General features: G+C 46.7%; 1 protein-coding gene across 20 annotated transcripts in view; it reads left to right on the top strand.

Annotated features, from left to right (window-relative positions):
• The window catches only part of LOC143673140 (voltage-dependent N-type calcium channel subunit alpha-1B-like), a 201,198-nt gene that overhangs the window by 65,358 nt on the left and 122,871 nt on the right, over positions 1–12,969 (top strand). For 15 of the 20 annotated variants that reach the window (XR_013170211.1, XR_013170203.1, XR_013170204.1 and 12 more), the window contains exons 3-4: positions 4,993–5,084; positions 7,560–7,748. The exons of 2 other annotated variants lie outside the window; for them this stretch is intronic. Coding sequence is in view for 1 of the 18 variants with exons in the window: in XM_077147485.1 (XP_077003600.1) it covers positions 5,939–6,065; positions 7,560–7,750 (318 nt within the window). In the remaining 17 variants the exon portion in view is untranslated. Of the gene's footprint in view, positions 1–4,992; positions 5,085–5,643; positions 6,066–7,559; positions 7,751–12,969 lie in introns of those variants that run through there. 3 more of the 20 variants (XR_013170205.1, XM_077147485.1, XR_013170209.1) reach the window with 3 other exon arrangements.

Genomic DNA, 12,969 nt, shown 5'->3' with positions numbered 1-12,969 from the left:
GATTGTCTTTTACAAAGGGAATTTATTAGGTTACAGATTTACAGTTCTAAGTATGTGAAGATGTCCAAATGAGGGCATCAGCAAGAGGATACCTCCACTAAAGAAAATGCCAGTGTCTGTCTGTGTGCATGTATGAGTGCATGTGTGTTTCAGTGTCTACCTGTGTGCATGTTGCATATGTGTGCCACATGTGTGCCAGTGTCTGCCTTTGTCTATGTGCAAGTGCACACGTGTATGAGCATCTACCTGTGAGCATGTTGTGTATGTGTGCTGCATGTGCCAGAGCCTGCCTGTGTGCATGTTGTGTATGTGTTCTGTGTGTGTACCAATGTGTGCCTGTGCATGTATGAGTGCATGTGTGTATCAGCATCTGCCTGTGTGCATGTACGAGTGCACATGTGTGGACAGAGTGGCTGCCCCAAGATATCTGGCCCTAATCCCGAAAGCAGGGACCTTGCAGATGTGATTGAGTTATGGATCTTGAGGAAATCAGCTGATCCTGGATTGCCTGGGAGAGCCCCAGCTGCTAGCGCAGGTTTCTGCTGAGGTGGGGCAGTGGCAGGTGCATGTACAGGAGAAGATGGACTTTTGGGGGGGCATGCAGGGTGCGATGCAGGGGCATCTCCCAGGGCTCTCCCCCCAGTGCTGTCCCCAGGGTGACCAACCTCCTGACTCCAGGCAGAGCCTCAGGTAAAGCCCCATTGATGGGCGTTGTTGCTGCAGCTTATGCATTTGTGGCCTCTGTGTGTGGGTGTGCATTCCCTTCTTCCTGATTATTCAGGCTTTTCCTGCTTCTTTGTTTTCTATTTTAACTTTTCTACTCTTGATTAGTAACATGTTTCCACTTTCACTTAATTTGCTGCTTTTTTTTAAAGACTTCTAGGGGCATTTAAATATTTGGTTTATTTATTTTCAATCTTTAAAAGAATAAATTTATTTCAGTTTATAAAGTTTTCCCCAAATATCACCTTAACTGAAGTCCACATATTTGATTATGCATTATTTTCTTTGATGATTTCTAAATATTTTGCAATTTTCATTGTTACTTCCTCTTTAATTCATGAGTTTTTTAGGTGTGTATTTTTTGAGGATTTCTTTACATGTGGATTTTCTTTTAAAATGCATTTTTATTGTTGGCTTTTAATTTAATTCCAGAAATGCAATAATATTAGTTCTTTGAAATTTTCTGAGGCTGGTCAGTTTTCAAAGATATTAGTGTATTTGAAAAAAATAAATGTTCTCTGTTTTTTAGGAACAGAATTGGATAGATAGGAAATGGTTATGACTCTCTGGTGAATCCAGTTGTTGATTTCATCTGAATCTTTTATAGCCACACTAAATTTTCATCTGTTTGGTCTTCCAGTTTCTAATAGTGATTTGTTTCTAATAAAGCCCTCTATATTGTCATTTTTTCTTTATTTATTTTGAGGTTTGGGGGTTAAGTGTATAAAATTAGTGATTATTATATTTCTTGGTGGAATTATCCTTTTATATTATGCAGTAGATCTCTCTTTAGCCATGCTAATGCTTTCTGCCTTAAATTCTATTTGCCCTGAGTATTAGTATACTACTTTTCTTTTTCTAGAATATTTACTTAGTATATCATTTTTATTCCTGTATTTTCAACTTTTCTGTATGTTTTTCCTTTGGTATGTCTCTTGTAAATAGCATACAGTTGGATTTTCAAAAATCCAATCTAATCTAAGATACATTTATATTTTTATGATTATCAATGTAGTTGGACTTAACTATATTACCTTATTTTGTTTTTTCTCTTTATGTTATTTCTTTGCTTTCTTTTCCTGTTTTTTCCTCACTTTTGTGGATTGACAAATAGTTCTATATTACCTATTCAACCTATCCCACTTCACCCCTGTGCTGGTGAAGCTATTATATACCCCAGAAAAGCCATGTCCTTTAATTTTTATTCAGTATTGCTCAGTGGTATCTTTCTTATTGTTTCCATGGATAGAATGTGGCCTATCCAGCTGTGGGTGGTAACTTTTGAATAGGTGGTTCCGTAGAGATGTATCTGCACCCATTCAAGATGAAGTTTCTTACTGGAGTCCTTTGAGAGGGATCCATTTTGGAAAAAGCTTTAGAGTCACCAGAGCCCACACAGCCCTTTAGAGATGCAGAAGGAAAATGCCCCCAGGGAAGCCTGAGGAAATGAGGAGAAAATGCTAGCAGACGCCCAGTGCCATTCCAGCTGACAGAGGTGTTCTGAACCCATTAGCCTTCTTGAATCAAGGTATCTTTCCCTGGATGCCTTAGTTTGGACATTTGCATGGTCTTAGAACTGTAAACTTGCAACTTAATAAATTACCTTTTTTAAAGCCATTCTGTTTCTTGTATATTGTATTCTGGCAACTTTTACAAACTAAAACAACCCCCTCTGCTGGTTTAGAACTAGATCATATTTCTATCAGTTTATTGGATAGCCTTAACATTTAAAAATATATGTAGCTATCCATTTGTCTAATGCAAGGCTTGGTGAACTACTGTCCATCTGGCTGGTTGCCTATTTTGTAAATAAAGTTTTATTGGTAAGCAGCCATGCCCATTCATGGACATATTATGTATGGTTGCATTTGTGTTCAGTGGCAGAGTTGAACAGTTGTGATGGAGCGCATAGGCTCACAAACCCTAAGTATCTCCTTTATAGGAAATATGTATTATCCTCTGGTCTGGCACAATGAAGAGTGATTTAGCCTTTCTGACATCCTTTGCTGCAAGTATACAGAAAACAACCCCTTCTGTAAATAGTTTTATTATTGCTTGGGTTGGAAGTTTTACATGAAAAAACCCCCACAGAAATGTAAGAAAAAATTGTATAGCATACATTAAAAAAATAAAACAATGAATGGCTAATTAAATTTACTTTAAATAATTTTCTGTGTTCACCATTATTTCTTACATTGTATACATTCCCTTTGGGTTCAGTTTTCTTATTGTTTTAAGTTTATCATTTACTGAGGGTCTGGGGTGATGGCTTTATTTTATGCCCCCAAATATGTTTATTTTGCCCTCAGTCTTCATTGACAGTTTAGCTGGATATACATTTTTCAGTTATTTTCCTGCTGAGCTTTGTATCTATTATTCAGCATAGGTTTCTAACATATATTTTTGCTGAAATCCTCTCTCCTTTCCTAGACATTCTATCTTCCTTATCTGGTAGCTTTTAGGATTCTCTTTTTATACTTGATGTTCAGAAATCTCTTGCACTATTTCTGGCTATAGATTTTTTTCTCTCTGTCTAACTGGTACTTGTAGTACACTTTAAATCTGAAGCTTTTGTCTTTAATTCTGGAATTTCCCTCTCTGCTACCTCTTCAAATACCACGTTGCCAGATCCGCTCTGTTCTCTTCTTCTGGAGCTGGGACTTGATGTATGTGGAATCTCTTGCTTGAACTCCATGTCACTTTTGCTTTTCTGATATCTGTGCATGAATTCCTTGTTCTGTCCTTGGGACTCTATAGATTGTCTCAGCTTGGAGTCTTTCATCTATTATTTAGTTTTTAAAAATTCTACTAATTATTTATTGCCAAGCCTTCTAGCTGGTTCTCTATATCTTGTGGTTTCTGCCTGTTTTTATTTCATAATTTGTTGAATTCACCTGAGCCATGTTCACCTTCCAGGCATTGATGCTGCCGAATGCCCTTGCTGTTCCTTGTGTGCTGATGGGTTTTGGTTGGGAGAGGAGGTTTCCTTGTTGCCCTCTTTTCTTTCATATGAGATATTATTTCTGTTATTTTTGACCACAGATCTGTCTCAAGTTTTCTCTCTCATGGCCATGCATTTAGGGCAGGGGCACAAGGCCTTCAGCACCAAGATTCCTGGATGCCTTTGGAAGGTGGAGCCCACAGGATGGTGGGTGATTGGGTGGGGATGTGAGAGAGCCTGAGGAGTCTGGGCTGAAGCTACATTTTGGTTTAGACAAAGGTGAGTTGTGCTGCTTATTGAGCTGGAGAATACCCAGGAAGGAGCATGTTGGGAGTGAGGATCAAGAGTTCTTCAGTTGTGTAATGTTTGATACACTATTTTGATAACCAAGTGGAAATGTTTAAAAAATAAAAGTAGTATATTAGCTTGGAGCTTCAAGTTTGGGCTAAAGATGTAAATTTGGGAATAATAAGTATGCAGTGGCATTCATATCTAAGTCACATACTGTGTAAGCCCTGGAGCATCCAACTTTGAGTGTAGTAGAGGAGGGAAGGTGAGCAAAAAAGACCATGAAAGAACCCCTGAAGATGTAGGAGGAAAATGGAAGCATTGCCAAAAGGGCAAAGAAGAAAGAGGTTTCTCTGCATGGCCTGGCAAAAGCACTTGGGTAGAGTGGTGGGGTGAGGGCCTAGCTAGCTTGAGGAAGTTAAGGAGACCCTGAAGTGTGAGGAGTGGAGAAACTGAACAAGTGAGTTTTGATATGAAGGGAGCAGAAAAATGTGCCACAATGGGAGGTGGGTATGGATCAGAGGAGCTTTGTTTCGAAGATGAGAGACACTGAGGCACATTTCTATGTTGATGAAATGGATCGTGCTGGTTTTACTGTGTCCTCTGCACCTCTTGCTCCACCATATTGGGCCCCTTTCCCTTATTCACCTCCTGCAGTTCGTGTAGGAAGGTGACATGTGATGATGGTGTACAGCCTATTTTGTCCAGCACCTTCTTACCCCATGTAGCAGGCAGCCTGGAGCACAGTAGGAGCTGGTTAGCCCTTGATGAGAGGACAGGTCCCTGACATGGTCAGGTTTTGGGGACCAGGTGTCCTTTGAATCAGAGGGAGAGTCGTACAGATAAAACACCACCCTGCTGGTGAGGGGTCTGAACTCAGTTTCCACCTGGCAAGCCCTTCCCTGTGCCTGGCCTGTGCGTGGGAGGTGGGGGCGTGGGTTGAAGGTGGCCCTGGTTTGGAGGGAAAGGAAGCAGTGCTGGGAGGAGTGCACACCTCCTGACCGGATGCTGAAGTCCTTTTCCGCCTCCTTCCCTGCCAGGATCCTGGCGACAGCGGGCACCAACTTCGACCTGTGAACCCTGCGGGCAGTGCGCGTGCTGAGGTCCCTGAAGCTGGTGTCAGGGATCCCCTGTAAGTCCGGCCAGACCCGGCAGGGTCTCCTCCCTCATCCCACCTTGTCTCAGCATGGCCTCCCCTTCTCCCCTCCTTACCTGCCCCATCCACCCCCCACCGCCCCTGAGCCGGGGGTGCTTTGGCTCAGGCAGAGAACAAGCTAGTACCTTGCTGGAGCAGGGTTGGGGGTTAGGATGCCGGAGAAATGTTCAAGGCCGCAGAAGGGCTCAGGCTTAGCAGGCCATTGAGGTCTTCTCCCTGGTCAGCCCGGGGACCTTGCCAGGCACGGGCTCGGGCATGCAGTAAGGCCTGGGGTCAGACTGGAGAGTGGAGGGGGAGTGGGGTCACAGCCTCCTCTGTCCAGGGCTGATTGCCACAAGCCACTGGCCACCCTCACTTTCCCCAAGGGTTGGGTTCTTCGGGATCCTGGCTCCTCTCCCAGAATCCCCCACCCCTGTCCCAGAATCCCCCACCCCTCCCTCAGAATTCCCTGCTCTTCCTCCAGGATTCCCTGCTCCTCTCCCAGGATCCCCTGCTCCTTTCCCAGGATCCCCTGCTCTTCCCCCAGGATCCCCTGCTCCTCTCCCAGGATCCCCTGGTCTTCTCCCAGGTTCCCCTGAGCTCTTCCTACCCTGACCCTTCCATAGTTTCACTCCCCAGTAGACACCCTGCTCTGGCGCCTGCCTCCCTGCAGGACTCAATGCCCCCTCCATTCAGTGCTCCTCGAATTCCTCGGTTCTGTCCTCTTAGACACTTACTGTCCTGCCCACCTTGCCTGGGGCTTCGCACTCTGCCCCTCAGGCCCACTCTGCTGCCCCTAAACTAGCCCACCATGCCCTGGACCAGGTTTGCGGGTGGTGCTCAAGTCCATCATGAAGGCCATGGCCCCATTCCTGCAGCTCGGGCTGCTTCTCTTCTTCACCACCCTCATGTTCACCATCATTGGTCTCGAGTTGTACGTGGGCAAATACCACAAGGCCTGTTTCCCCAACGGCACAGGTGAGCCATCTCAGGTGAGGCCTGGGCTGGTTAGGCCAGCAGGGGCTCACTTCTGGGTGGAGAGCCCCCTTCTGCTGATGGACACCAAGGTGCCCCTTGCGTTCCAGTGGTCACACAGATAATGCCCGGCAGACCCAAAGCAAAACACATGCAGAGGAAGTGCCTGTAGGTGTAGCAAGTTCTAGGAAGGAAAAAGGTACTTAAAGTGGGGTGGGGTGGAGACCTGAGGGTCGCCCTTACAGGGTGCGGAGGAGATGGGGGAAGCTCACGTGCCCCGCAGACCTTTCTGTGAGGGCTGGGCAGGGAGTGACGTCATCTGCATCCTCTGGCTGCTCTGGGCTAACTTAGAGCTGATCTGGTCTGGCCCAGTGTGTCAGGGAAGAGGTGGCTTGAAGGGTCCAGCTTGGGATGTATTTTGTGGGTGAGAAGTTCTCTGATTGTATGTGGAGTGTGAGAGAAAGAGAAGTGCTAAACATGACGCTAAGATTTTTGGCTTGAGCTGCAAACAGATTAGAGGAGAAAACACATATGATTCTCTTGATAGATACAGAAGAAGCAATTACTAAACTTTAAATCATTCATGATTTAAAAAAAAGAACTCTTATTGAAGTAGAAGTAAAACTTCCTTAGACCCCCTAAAATTTCCTGTAACATTTTATTTATTTGTAAGACTTGAGAATCTTTCCCTTTAACGTCAACAACAAAACAAGGACACGGTTACTTGTAGGCCCCACACCATGGGCTGTCACAGCGAGTGCAGTGAGGCTCTGGAGAGATGGGGAAGCCCTACAGGACTTGGAAAGCAGGAGATGGGCCTGGCATTACTCTCAGATGATACCATTGTCTACACAGAAAATTGATGATTTCATATTCTTTACACACATGTAAGATATTTGGAGGAGATGAACAAACCTGGTCAGTTTTGCCTTCTAAACCTAGGAGTCTTTGTTTCCACCCTAGAAATTCATCAAAGTGTCTCTCATGGTAATAGGGAGAATTGTCATGTATTGTGATAAATGTATTGTTTTGAAGTAGTTTTGCTTTGCTCTCGGAGGGACCTTGGCAGCTGGGAAGTGGGTGGTGCTGCCTGCCACCCTGTTCCACAAGTTAGCAGGGATTTTCTGGTGTTTCTCTGTCACCCTCTGGGTGTTCCCCTGCCAGCTCACAGACCCTCTGCAGGTCATCCCTGGCACATGGTGATCTGGTTACAAGCCCTGGGGCTGCCGGGCAGCTGGGTCCAGCTGGGGACTTTGCTGGCCTCTAATGTGGGGAACCCCAGGCCTGGGATTGTGGTGGCAGTCAGGGTGGCTATGGCAGCAAGGTGTGGACTTGGGCCTTATCATTTCTGCTTGTAATGCATGGAGCCCGGGGCATGTGGATGTGCATGTGCCAAGTCCCGGGCAGAGGGAATGGCGCGGAGACAGGAGGGGTCGGACGTTTCGCTGTGCACCTGGCTCCTGCCTGAGCTCAGGCTGTGCCTTCTCCTCCTCACAGATGCAGAGCCTGTGGGCGACTTCCCCTATGGCAAGGAGGCCCCCGCCCGGCTGTGTGGGGGCAACACCGAGTGCCGGGAGTACTGGCCGGGACCCAACTTCGGTATCACAAGCTTCGACAACATCCTCTTTGCCATCTTGACGGTGTTCCAGTGCATCACCGTGGAGGGCTGGACCTACATCCTCTACAGTGTGGGTCGCCATGGGGGTGGGGTGCGGGTGGGGGTTGGGGTTGGGGGATGGGGCAGAGATAGAGCCACTGGAGAAGGCGGGGCCCTGGAGTGGGGCAGGAGGCATGGCGGGGCACAGGTTCTCAGCCCTGCCTCTTGCCAGGCTACAGATTTCTTCCTCCCAGTGCTGGCTCAGGTCCCCAACTGGCCCGTTCCTCGCTGTCTCTGAGCCCTCCCCTGGCTGGGGTATCCCGGCAGCTCCGCCACTCTGGGAACGGGCCTGGGCGCCTCCCCAGTTTGGCTGCGGATAGGCCACCTGCCACTCCTACCTCCCTCTGGGTGGCAAAACCCCAGGCCTGAGGGTGGGCATGGACCGGACAGGAAGCCGGAGCTGGTGCTGCTGCTGCTGCTGAGAATGGCGCCACGTGTGCCCCCACCCCACCCACGTGCTCCGACATAGCTTGGCCAGCACTGAAGGCGGGTGAGGGTTCTAGCCCGGAAGGCCCCCAGCGGATTCGTGGGCTTTTGTTCAGCTCACTCGGGACCAACTGGTAGTGTTCTCTCAGGTCGTCCCAGCTGTCTCAGCACTGTGGGACAGCCTGGCGTGGGGGCCCGCTATGTCTGTGGAGCAGCGATCCCTGTCCCTAACCCTCTCTGCATTGAACTCTCCCCAGGGCACTCCTGGACACCTGCACAGACCACGGGTCCCTTTGATGTGCCTCCCTACCACCTTTCAGTCCCAAATCCTGTGAGCCGCCGGGCGGGAGAGCAGCTGAAGTCGAATCTCAGGGGCTTTGGGAGGTGGAGGAGGAGGGGGAAGGGTGGCTGGCATAGGGCTGCATCTTGGAAGCTGGGGGGTGTTCTGCTCCTGCTGGGAGGGGCCTGTCTCCTGGAGCTTGGCTAGCTGTGTGCTGGGACCTTCAACTTCCCTCCAGCAGTTTCACTGCTTGCATACTGGTGGCATGGGTGGTGGGTAAGAGGGAAAGGGGGAGATGGGACCCTCTACCCTGCATCTCCTCCATGGGTCCAGGGAGACCCAGACAGATCCTGGGGCTGGGCATGCAGCAGGCACTTGGTAAATGTGCATCCAGGGTTCACTGCCTACAAGCCAACAGCAGATAAAGAGTTAAGGGAAAGCTGGCACAGGATCCGTTGAATCATAATTCCTCCTTGGAGTGGGAGTCATAGTGTTTGATCGAGGGAACAGGGAACTGGGACAAAGCCTGTGATGAGAAACCCAGCTGTTCTCTCCCCAGGTCAGCCAAGGAAAGTTTCCACGAAGACAAGCCTAAAAATAGCCCTGAGCTGGCCTTACCCTGCCAGCCCCCCGCCCAGACATTTGGTCAGGGCTGCAGGTGCCTCACACTCCCCAGCCCACCTCCATGTCCCCAGAGTTGGGGGGGGGGCAGGAATCAGATCCTGCGGCAGGAGGACACTGGTCAGGGAGGCTGCAGAGACCTCCCTGAATACGTTTGCTTCGGATCGTGATGCTGAGTGTGCTGTGGTGAGCAGGAGGCATCAGTGCCCAAGGGCCCTTTGATGGCAGATGCATGGAGCAGAGTGAAGGGGGGCAGAAGTAGGGTTTCCTGAGCTGGTGGAGAGGGAGGCCCGTGTAGACCCCTGGAAGTTGGGCCGCAACCCCCAGGCCCAGTGACTGCAGAAAGTAGGGAGGGCGGGGCTCCCAGGTTTGGTGGCCCAGAACTGACTGGACTAAGCTGCTCATGCCAGGGACAGCAGCAGGGACAGTTGTGGGAGACTGGGGGGTATTTTTAAGTGTTTTTTTGATAGAGTGCCTGCCCCTCACCTGCTACCTAGCAGGAAGGGCTTTCATGCCCACTGCTTGTGTTTCTTGAGCTTGGAAGGTCCCAAGAGGCCAGAGGTGCTGTCCTGTACATGGGTGCAAAGGGGGAGGCCGAGTAGGGGCAGCAGAGGCAAAGGAATGGTGGGACCCCAAGAGACAGCATCCTTATACCTGTTCTGCTGGGCGCCGAGCAGCCAAGAGGTGCTTTCCAAGACACCTCTTGTGTCTTAAAGAGTAATAGGAGTCCAGTGGAGTCTCTGAGGAACCCCCAGGAGTGCTAGGAGAGATGGTGCCACAGCCAGTTCTTGTTGGGCCCCAAGGGATGAGGTTATCTTGTGGTGTCATACAACACAAAACTCACCTGTCCCCTCATGCGCCCTTCCTTGCTTTGAAACTGGTGGCTGGAGAGCTGAGGGAGGAGGAAAAATGTTCATTGTGGGGGAGAAAAGAAGGGCTCTGGCTCCCCTTCCCATTGAAGGCAGTAACATGTTGTCTGAGGAAAGAAATTCAGAGTATAAAGCTGAGAGCACCTGCTGGGGCTGGACACTTTAAATTACTGAATTGAGATTGTGACACCAGCTTGGTGTGGCTGTAGGAGTTTCTGTTATGCAGGAGTCATCAGGAAAGTCATGGACTTGCCCAAGTGTTCATCCAGGGGTATGGGAAGGACCCCCCCACTTTTACCGTGTTTAGAGAGACAGTGGGAGATAAATGTACTGTTTGGTTTATGATTATATACATATTATTTCATAGTATTCATGTACTAGTTGCATAAAGATTGAGGAGTATTCAGATATATAGGTGCAGAGGCTGTATTTTGAAGTTAGAGCAGATAGGACTTGTCCATGAATTGGATGTGCAACGTGAGAGAAGGAAAAGAGTCAAAGCTAATACTGGATTTATGGCTTGGCCATTGGGAAAAGTGGTGCTGTTTACTGAGAAGGGGAAAGATAATAGTTTAGTTTAGTTTTAGTGTGTGGTAGAACTTAGGATTCTCTTTGACTCTGTAAAGTTTTAGAGAGCTGTCTTCATCCAAGTAGAGGTGCTTGGTATGCCTGCTGACATGTGAGCAGGGAGTTCAGAAGAGACAAGCACGGGTTAGGTATATACTTGAAGTCAGGGAGTTTAAAACTCTGAGTGGGGGGTAAGACCACCTAGCTGATGAGTATAGATGGAGAAGACAAGAAGGCCAGAGGCTGAGTCTTGGGAAAGCCAGAGACTAGAAACCCAGGACGAAAGAAAGTGTCAGCCAAAGGGAGCAAGTTGGAGCCTCTCAGTGTGTAGGAGCCTTGGGGGCACAGTGAGCAAAGAGTTTCCAGAAAGTGACCAAGCAGATCAGATGTTGCTGAGAGGTTATAGAAGGTGAAAAGAGAAACTTTGACCATGGCGGTGGCTGGTTTTGTTGGACAAGAGCAGTTTCAGTGTTGGGGATACAGCTCTGAGATATGGAGGTCAGAGGAGTGAGTAGAGAGTACAGCAACTCCTCAGAGAGTTTACCTGTGAGATAGAGCCAAGCAGTGGGACAGTATCTTAGGGAGATCTGGCTCAAGGGAAATGGCTTTTTTAAAATAAATTTTTAATTTTGAGGTAGTTATAGATTCACAGACAGTTGGTAAAATAACACAGAGAGTTCCCATGTGCTCTGTTCCCAGTTTCCTGGGAAAACATCACAGCCAGGATTCTACACTGACTGTCCCCTCACCACAGGACCCTCCGTTTATGCCGCCCCACCCCTAGCAAACACTGATCGGCCTTGATTTTTATGGTTTTATCATTTCAATAATGTTGTGTGGATGGAACCATACAGTAGGGGCCTTTTTTGGTTGGCTGTTTTCACTCAACATCAAGCTTGGAGAGTTGTTCAGATGGTTGTGGGTACCAGTAGTTTGTTCCTTCTAATCGCTGAGGAGTTTCCATGGTGGACCACAGATCCCCCTCTTGAAGGACATCTGGGTTGTTTCCAGTTTTTGGCTATTATGAATAAAACTGCTTTCCACTTTTGTGTACAGGTATTTTCTGGGATAAGTACTCAGGAGTGCATCTGCTTAGTACTTGCATGCTTAGTTTTTTAATAAATTAAAACTTTTCTACAAAGCTGTACTATTTTACATTCCCACCAGCAGTGTATGAGTGACCCATTTTAGCCATTCTAAAGGATGTGAAGTGGTGTCTCACTGATATCTCATTGTTGTCTTGATTTACATTTCCCTAATGGTAAATGATGCTGAGCATCTTTTCACGTGTCTGTTTGCCTTCTTATCTTCTTGGATGAAAAGACTCTTCTTATCTTTTGCCCATGTTCTGTTTGGATTGCTAATTTTTTACTGTTGAATTTTGAGAAGTCTTATATATATTGTGGATACTAGTTCTTTGCTGTATGTATTCTATATACTAGTTCTTTGCACAGATTTTCTCCTCATCTGTAGCTTGGCTTTTCATAGTCTTTTCATGGTCTTTAACAAACATTTTTAATTTTGATGAAATCCAGTTTGTCAAGTTTTTATTTTAGGGATCAGGCTTTTGATGTCAAGGGCAGAACTCTGCCTAGATCTAATTCCCAAATACTTTCACCCGTGTTTCTTTCTACAAGTTTTTATCATTTTGTGCTTTACATATAAGTCTGTGATCCATTTTGACTTAATTTCTGTATAAGGTATGAGGTTTAGGTTGAGGGTTTTTGTTTGTTTGTTTCTGGCTTATGGATGTCCAATTGCTCCAGCACCATTTGTTGAAAAGACTGTATTCCTTCCATTGAATTATTTTTGTATCTTTGCCAAAAATCAATTGGGCATATTAATATGGATCTTTTTCTGGGTTCTCTGTTCTGTTCCATTGAACTATGTGTCTCCTTCTTTCACTACCAGGCAGTCTTGATTATTGTAGATATGTAATGTCTTGAAATTGGGTAGATTGATTCTTTCCACTTTATTAAATCTAGAGAGAATTAGCATCTTTAGTACATTGGGCCCTCCAATCTGTGAACATGGTATGTCTGTTCATTTATTGAGGTCTTCTTTGATTTCTTTAGTTTCAGCATATAAGTCCTGTACCTGTTTTTGTTAGATTTATATATAAGTATTTCTTTTTTTTGGAACAATTGCAAATGGTTTTGTATTTTTAATTTTGGTGTCCATGTGTTCATTGCTTTCTGTATGTTATATTTGTACCCTGTGACCTTGTTGAACTCACTTATTAAGAGGTTTTTTTTGGTAGATTCCTTGGGATTTTCTATGTAGACAATCATATCATCTGCAAACAGGAACAGTTTATTTCTTCCTTTTTGACAAGTATACCTTTATTTCCCTTTCTTGCCTTAATGCACTCCTAGAATTTCCAGCGTTGTTTAAATAAGAATGGTGAAAGCAGCCATCCTTGCTTTGTTCCCGTCTTAGGGAAAAGTATTTAGTCTTTCACTATTGAGTATGATGTTAGCTGGGTTT

This window comes from Tamandua tetradactyla, unplaced genomic scaffold (genome assembly GCF_023851605.1).
Source record: "Tamandua tetradactyla isolate mTamTet1 unplaced genomic scaffold, mTamTet1.pri scaffold_141_ctg1, whole genome shotgun sequence".
In the NCBI taxonomy this organism is placed as follows: domain Eukaryota; kingdom Metazoa; phylum Chordata; class Mammalia; order Pilosa; family Myrmecophagidae; genus Tamandua; species Tamandua tetradactyla.
This window is presented reverse-complemented; position numbering and strand designations above follow the sequence as displayed.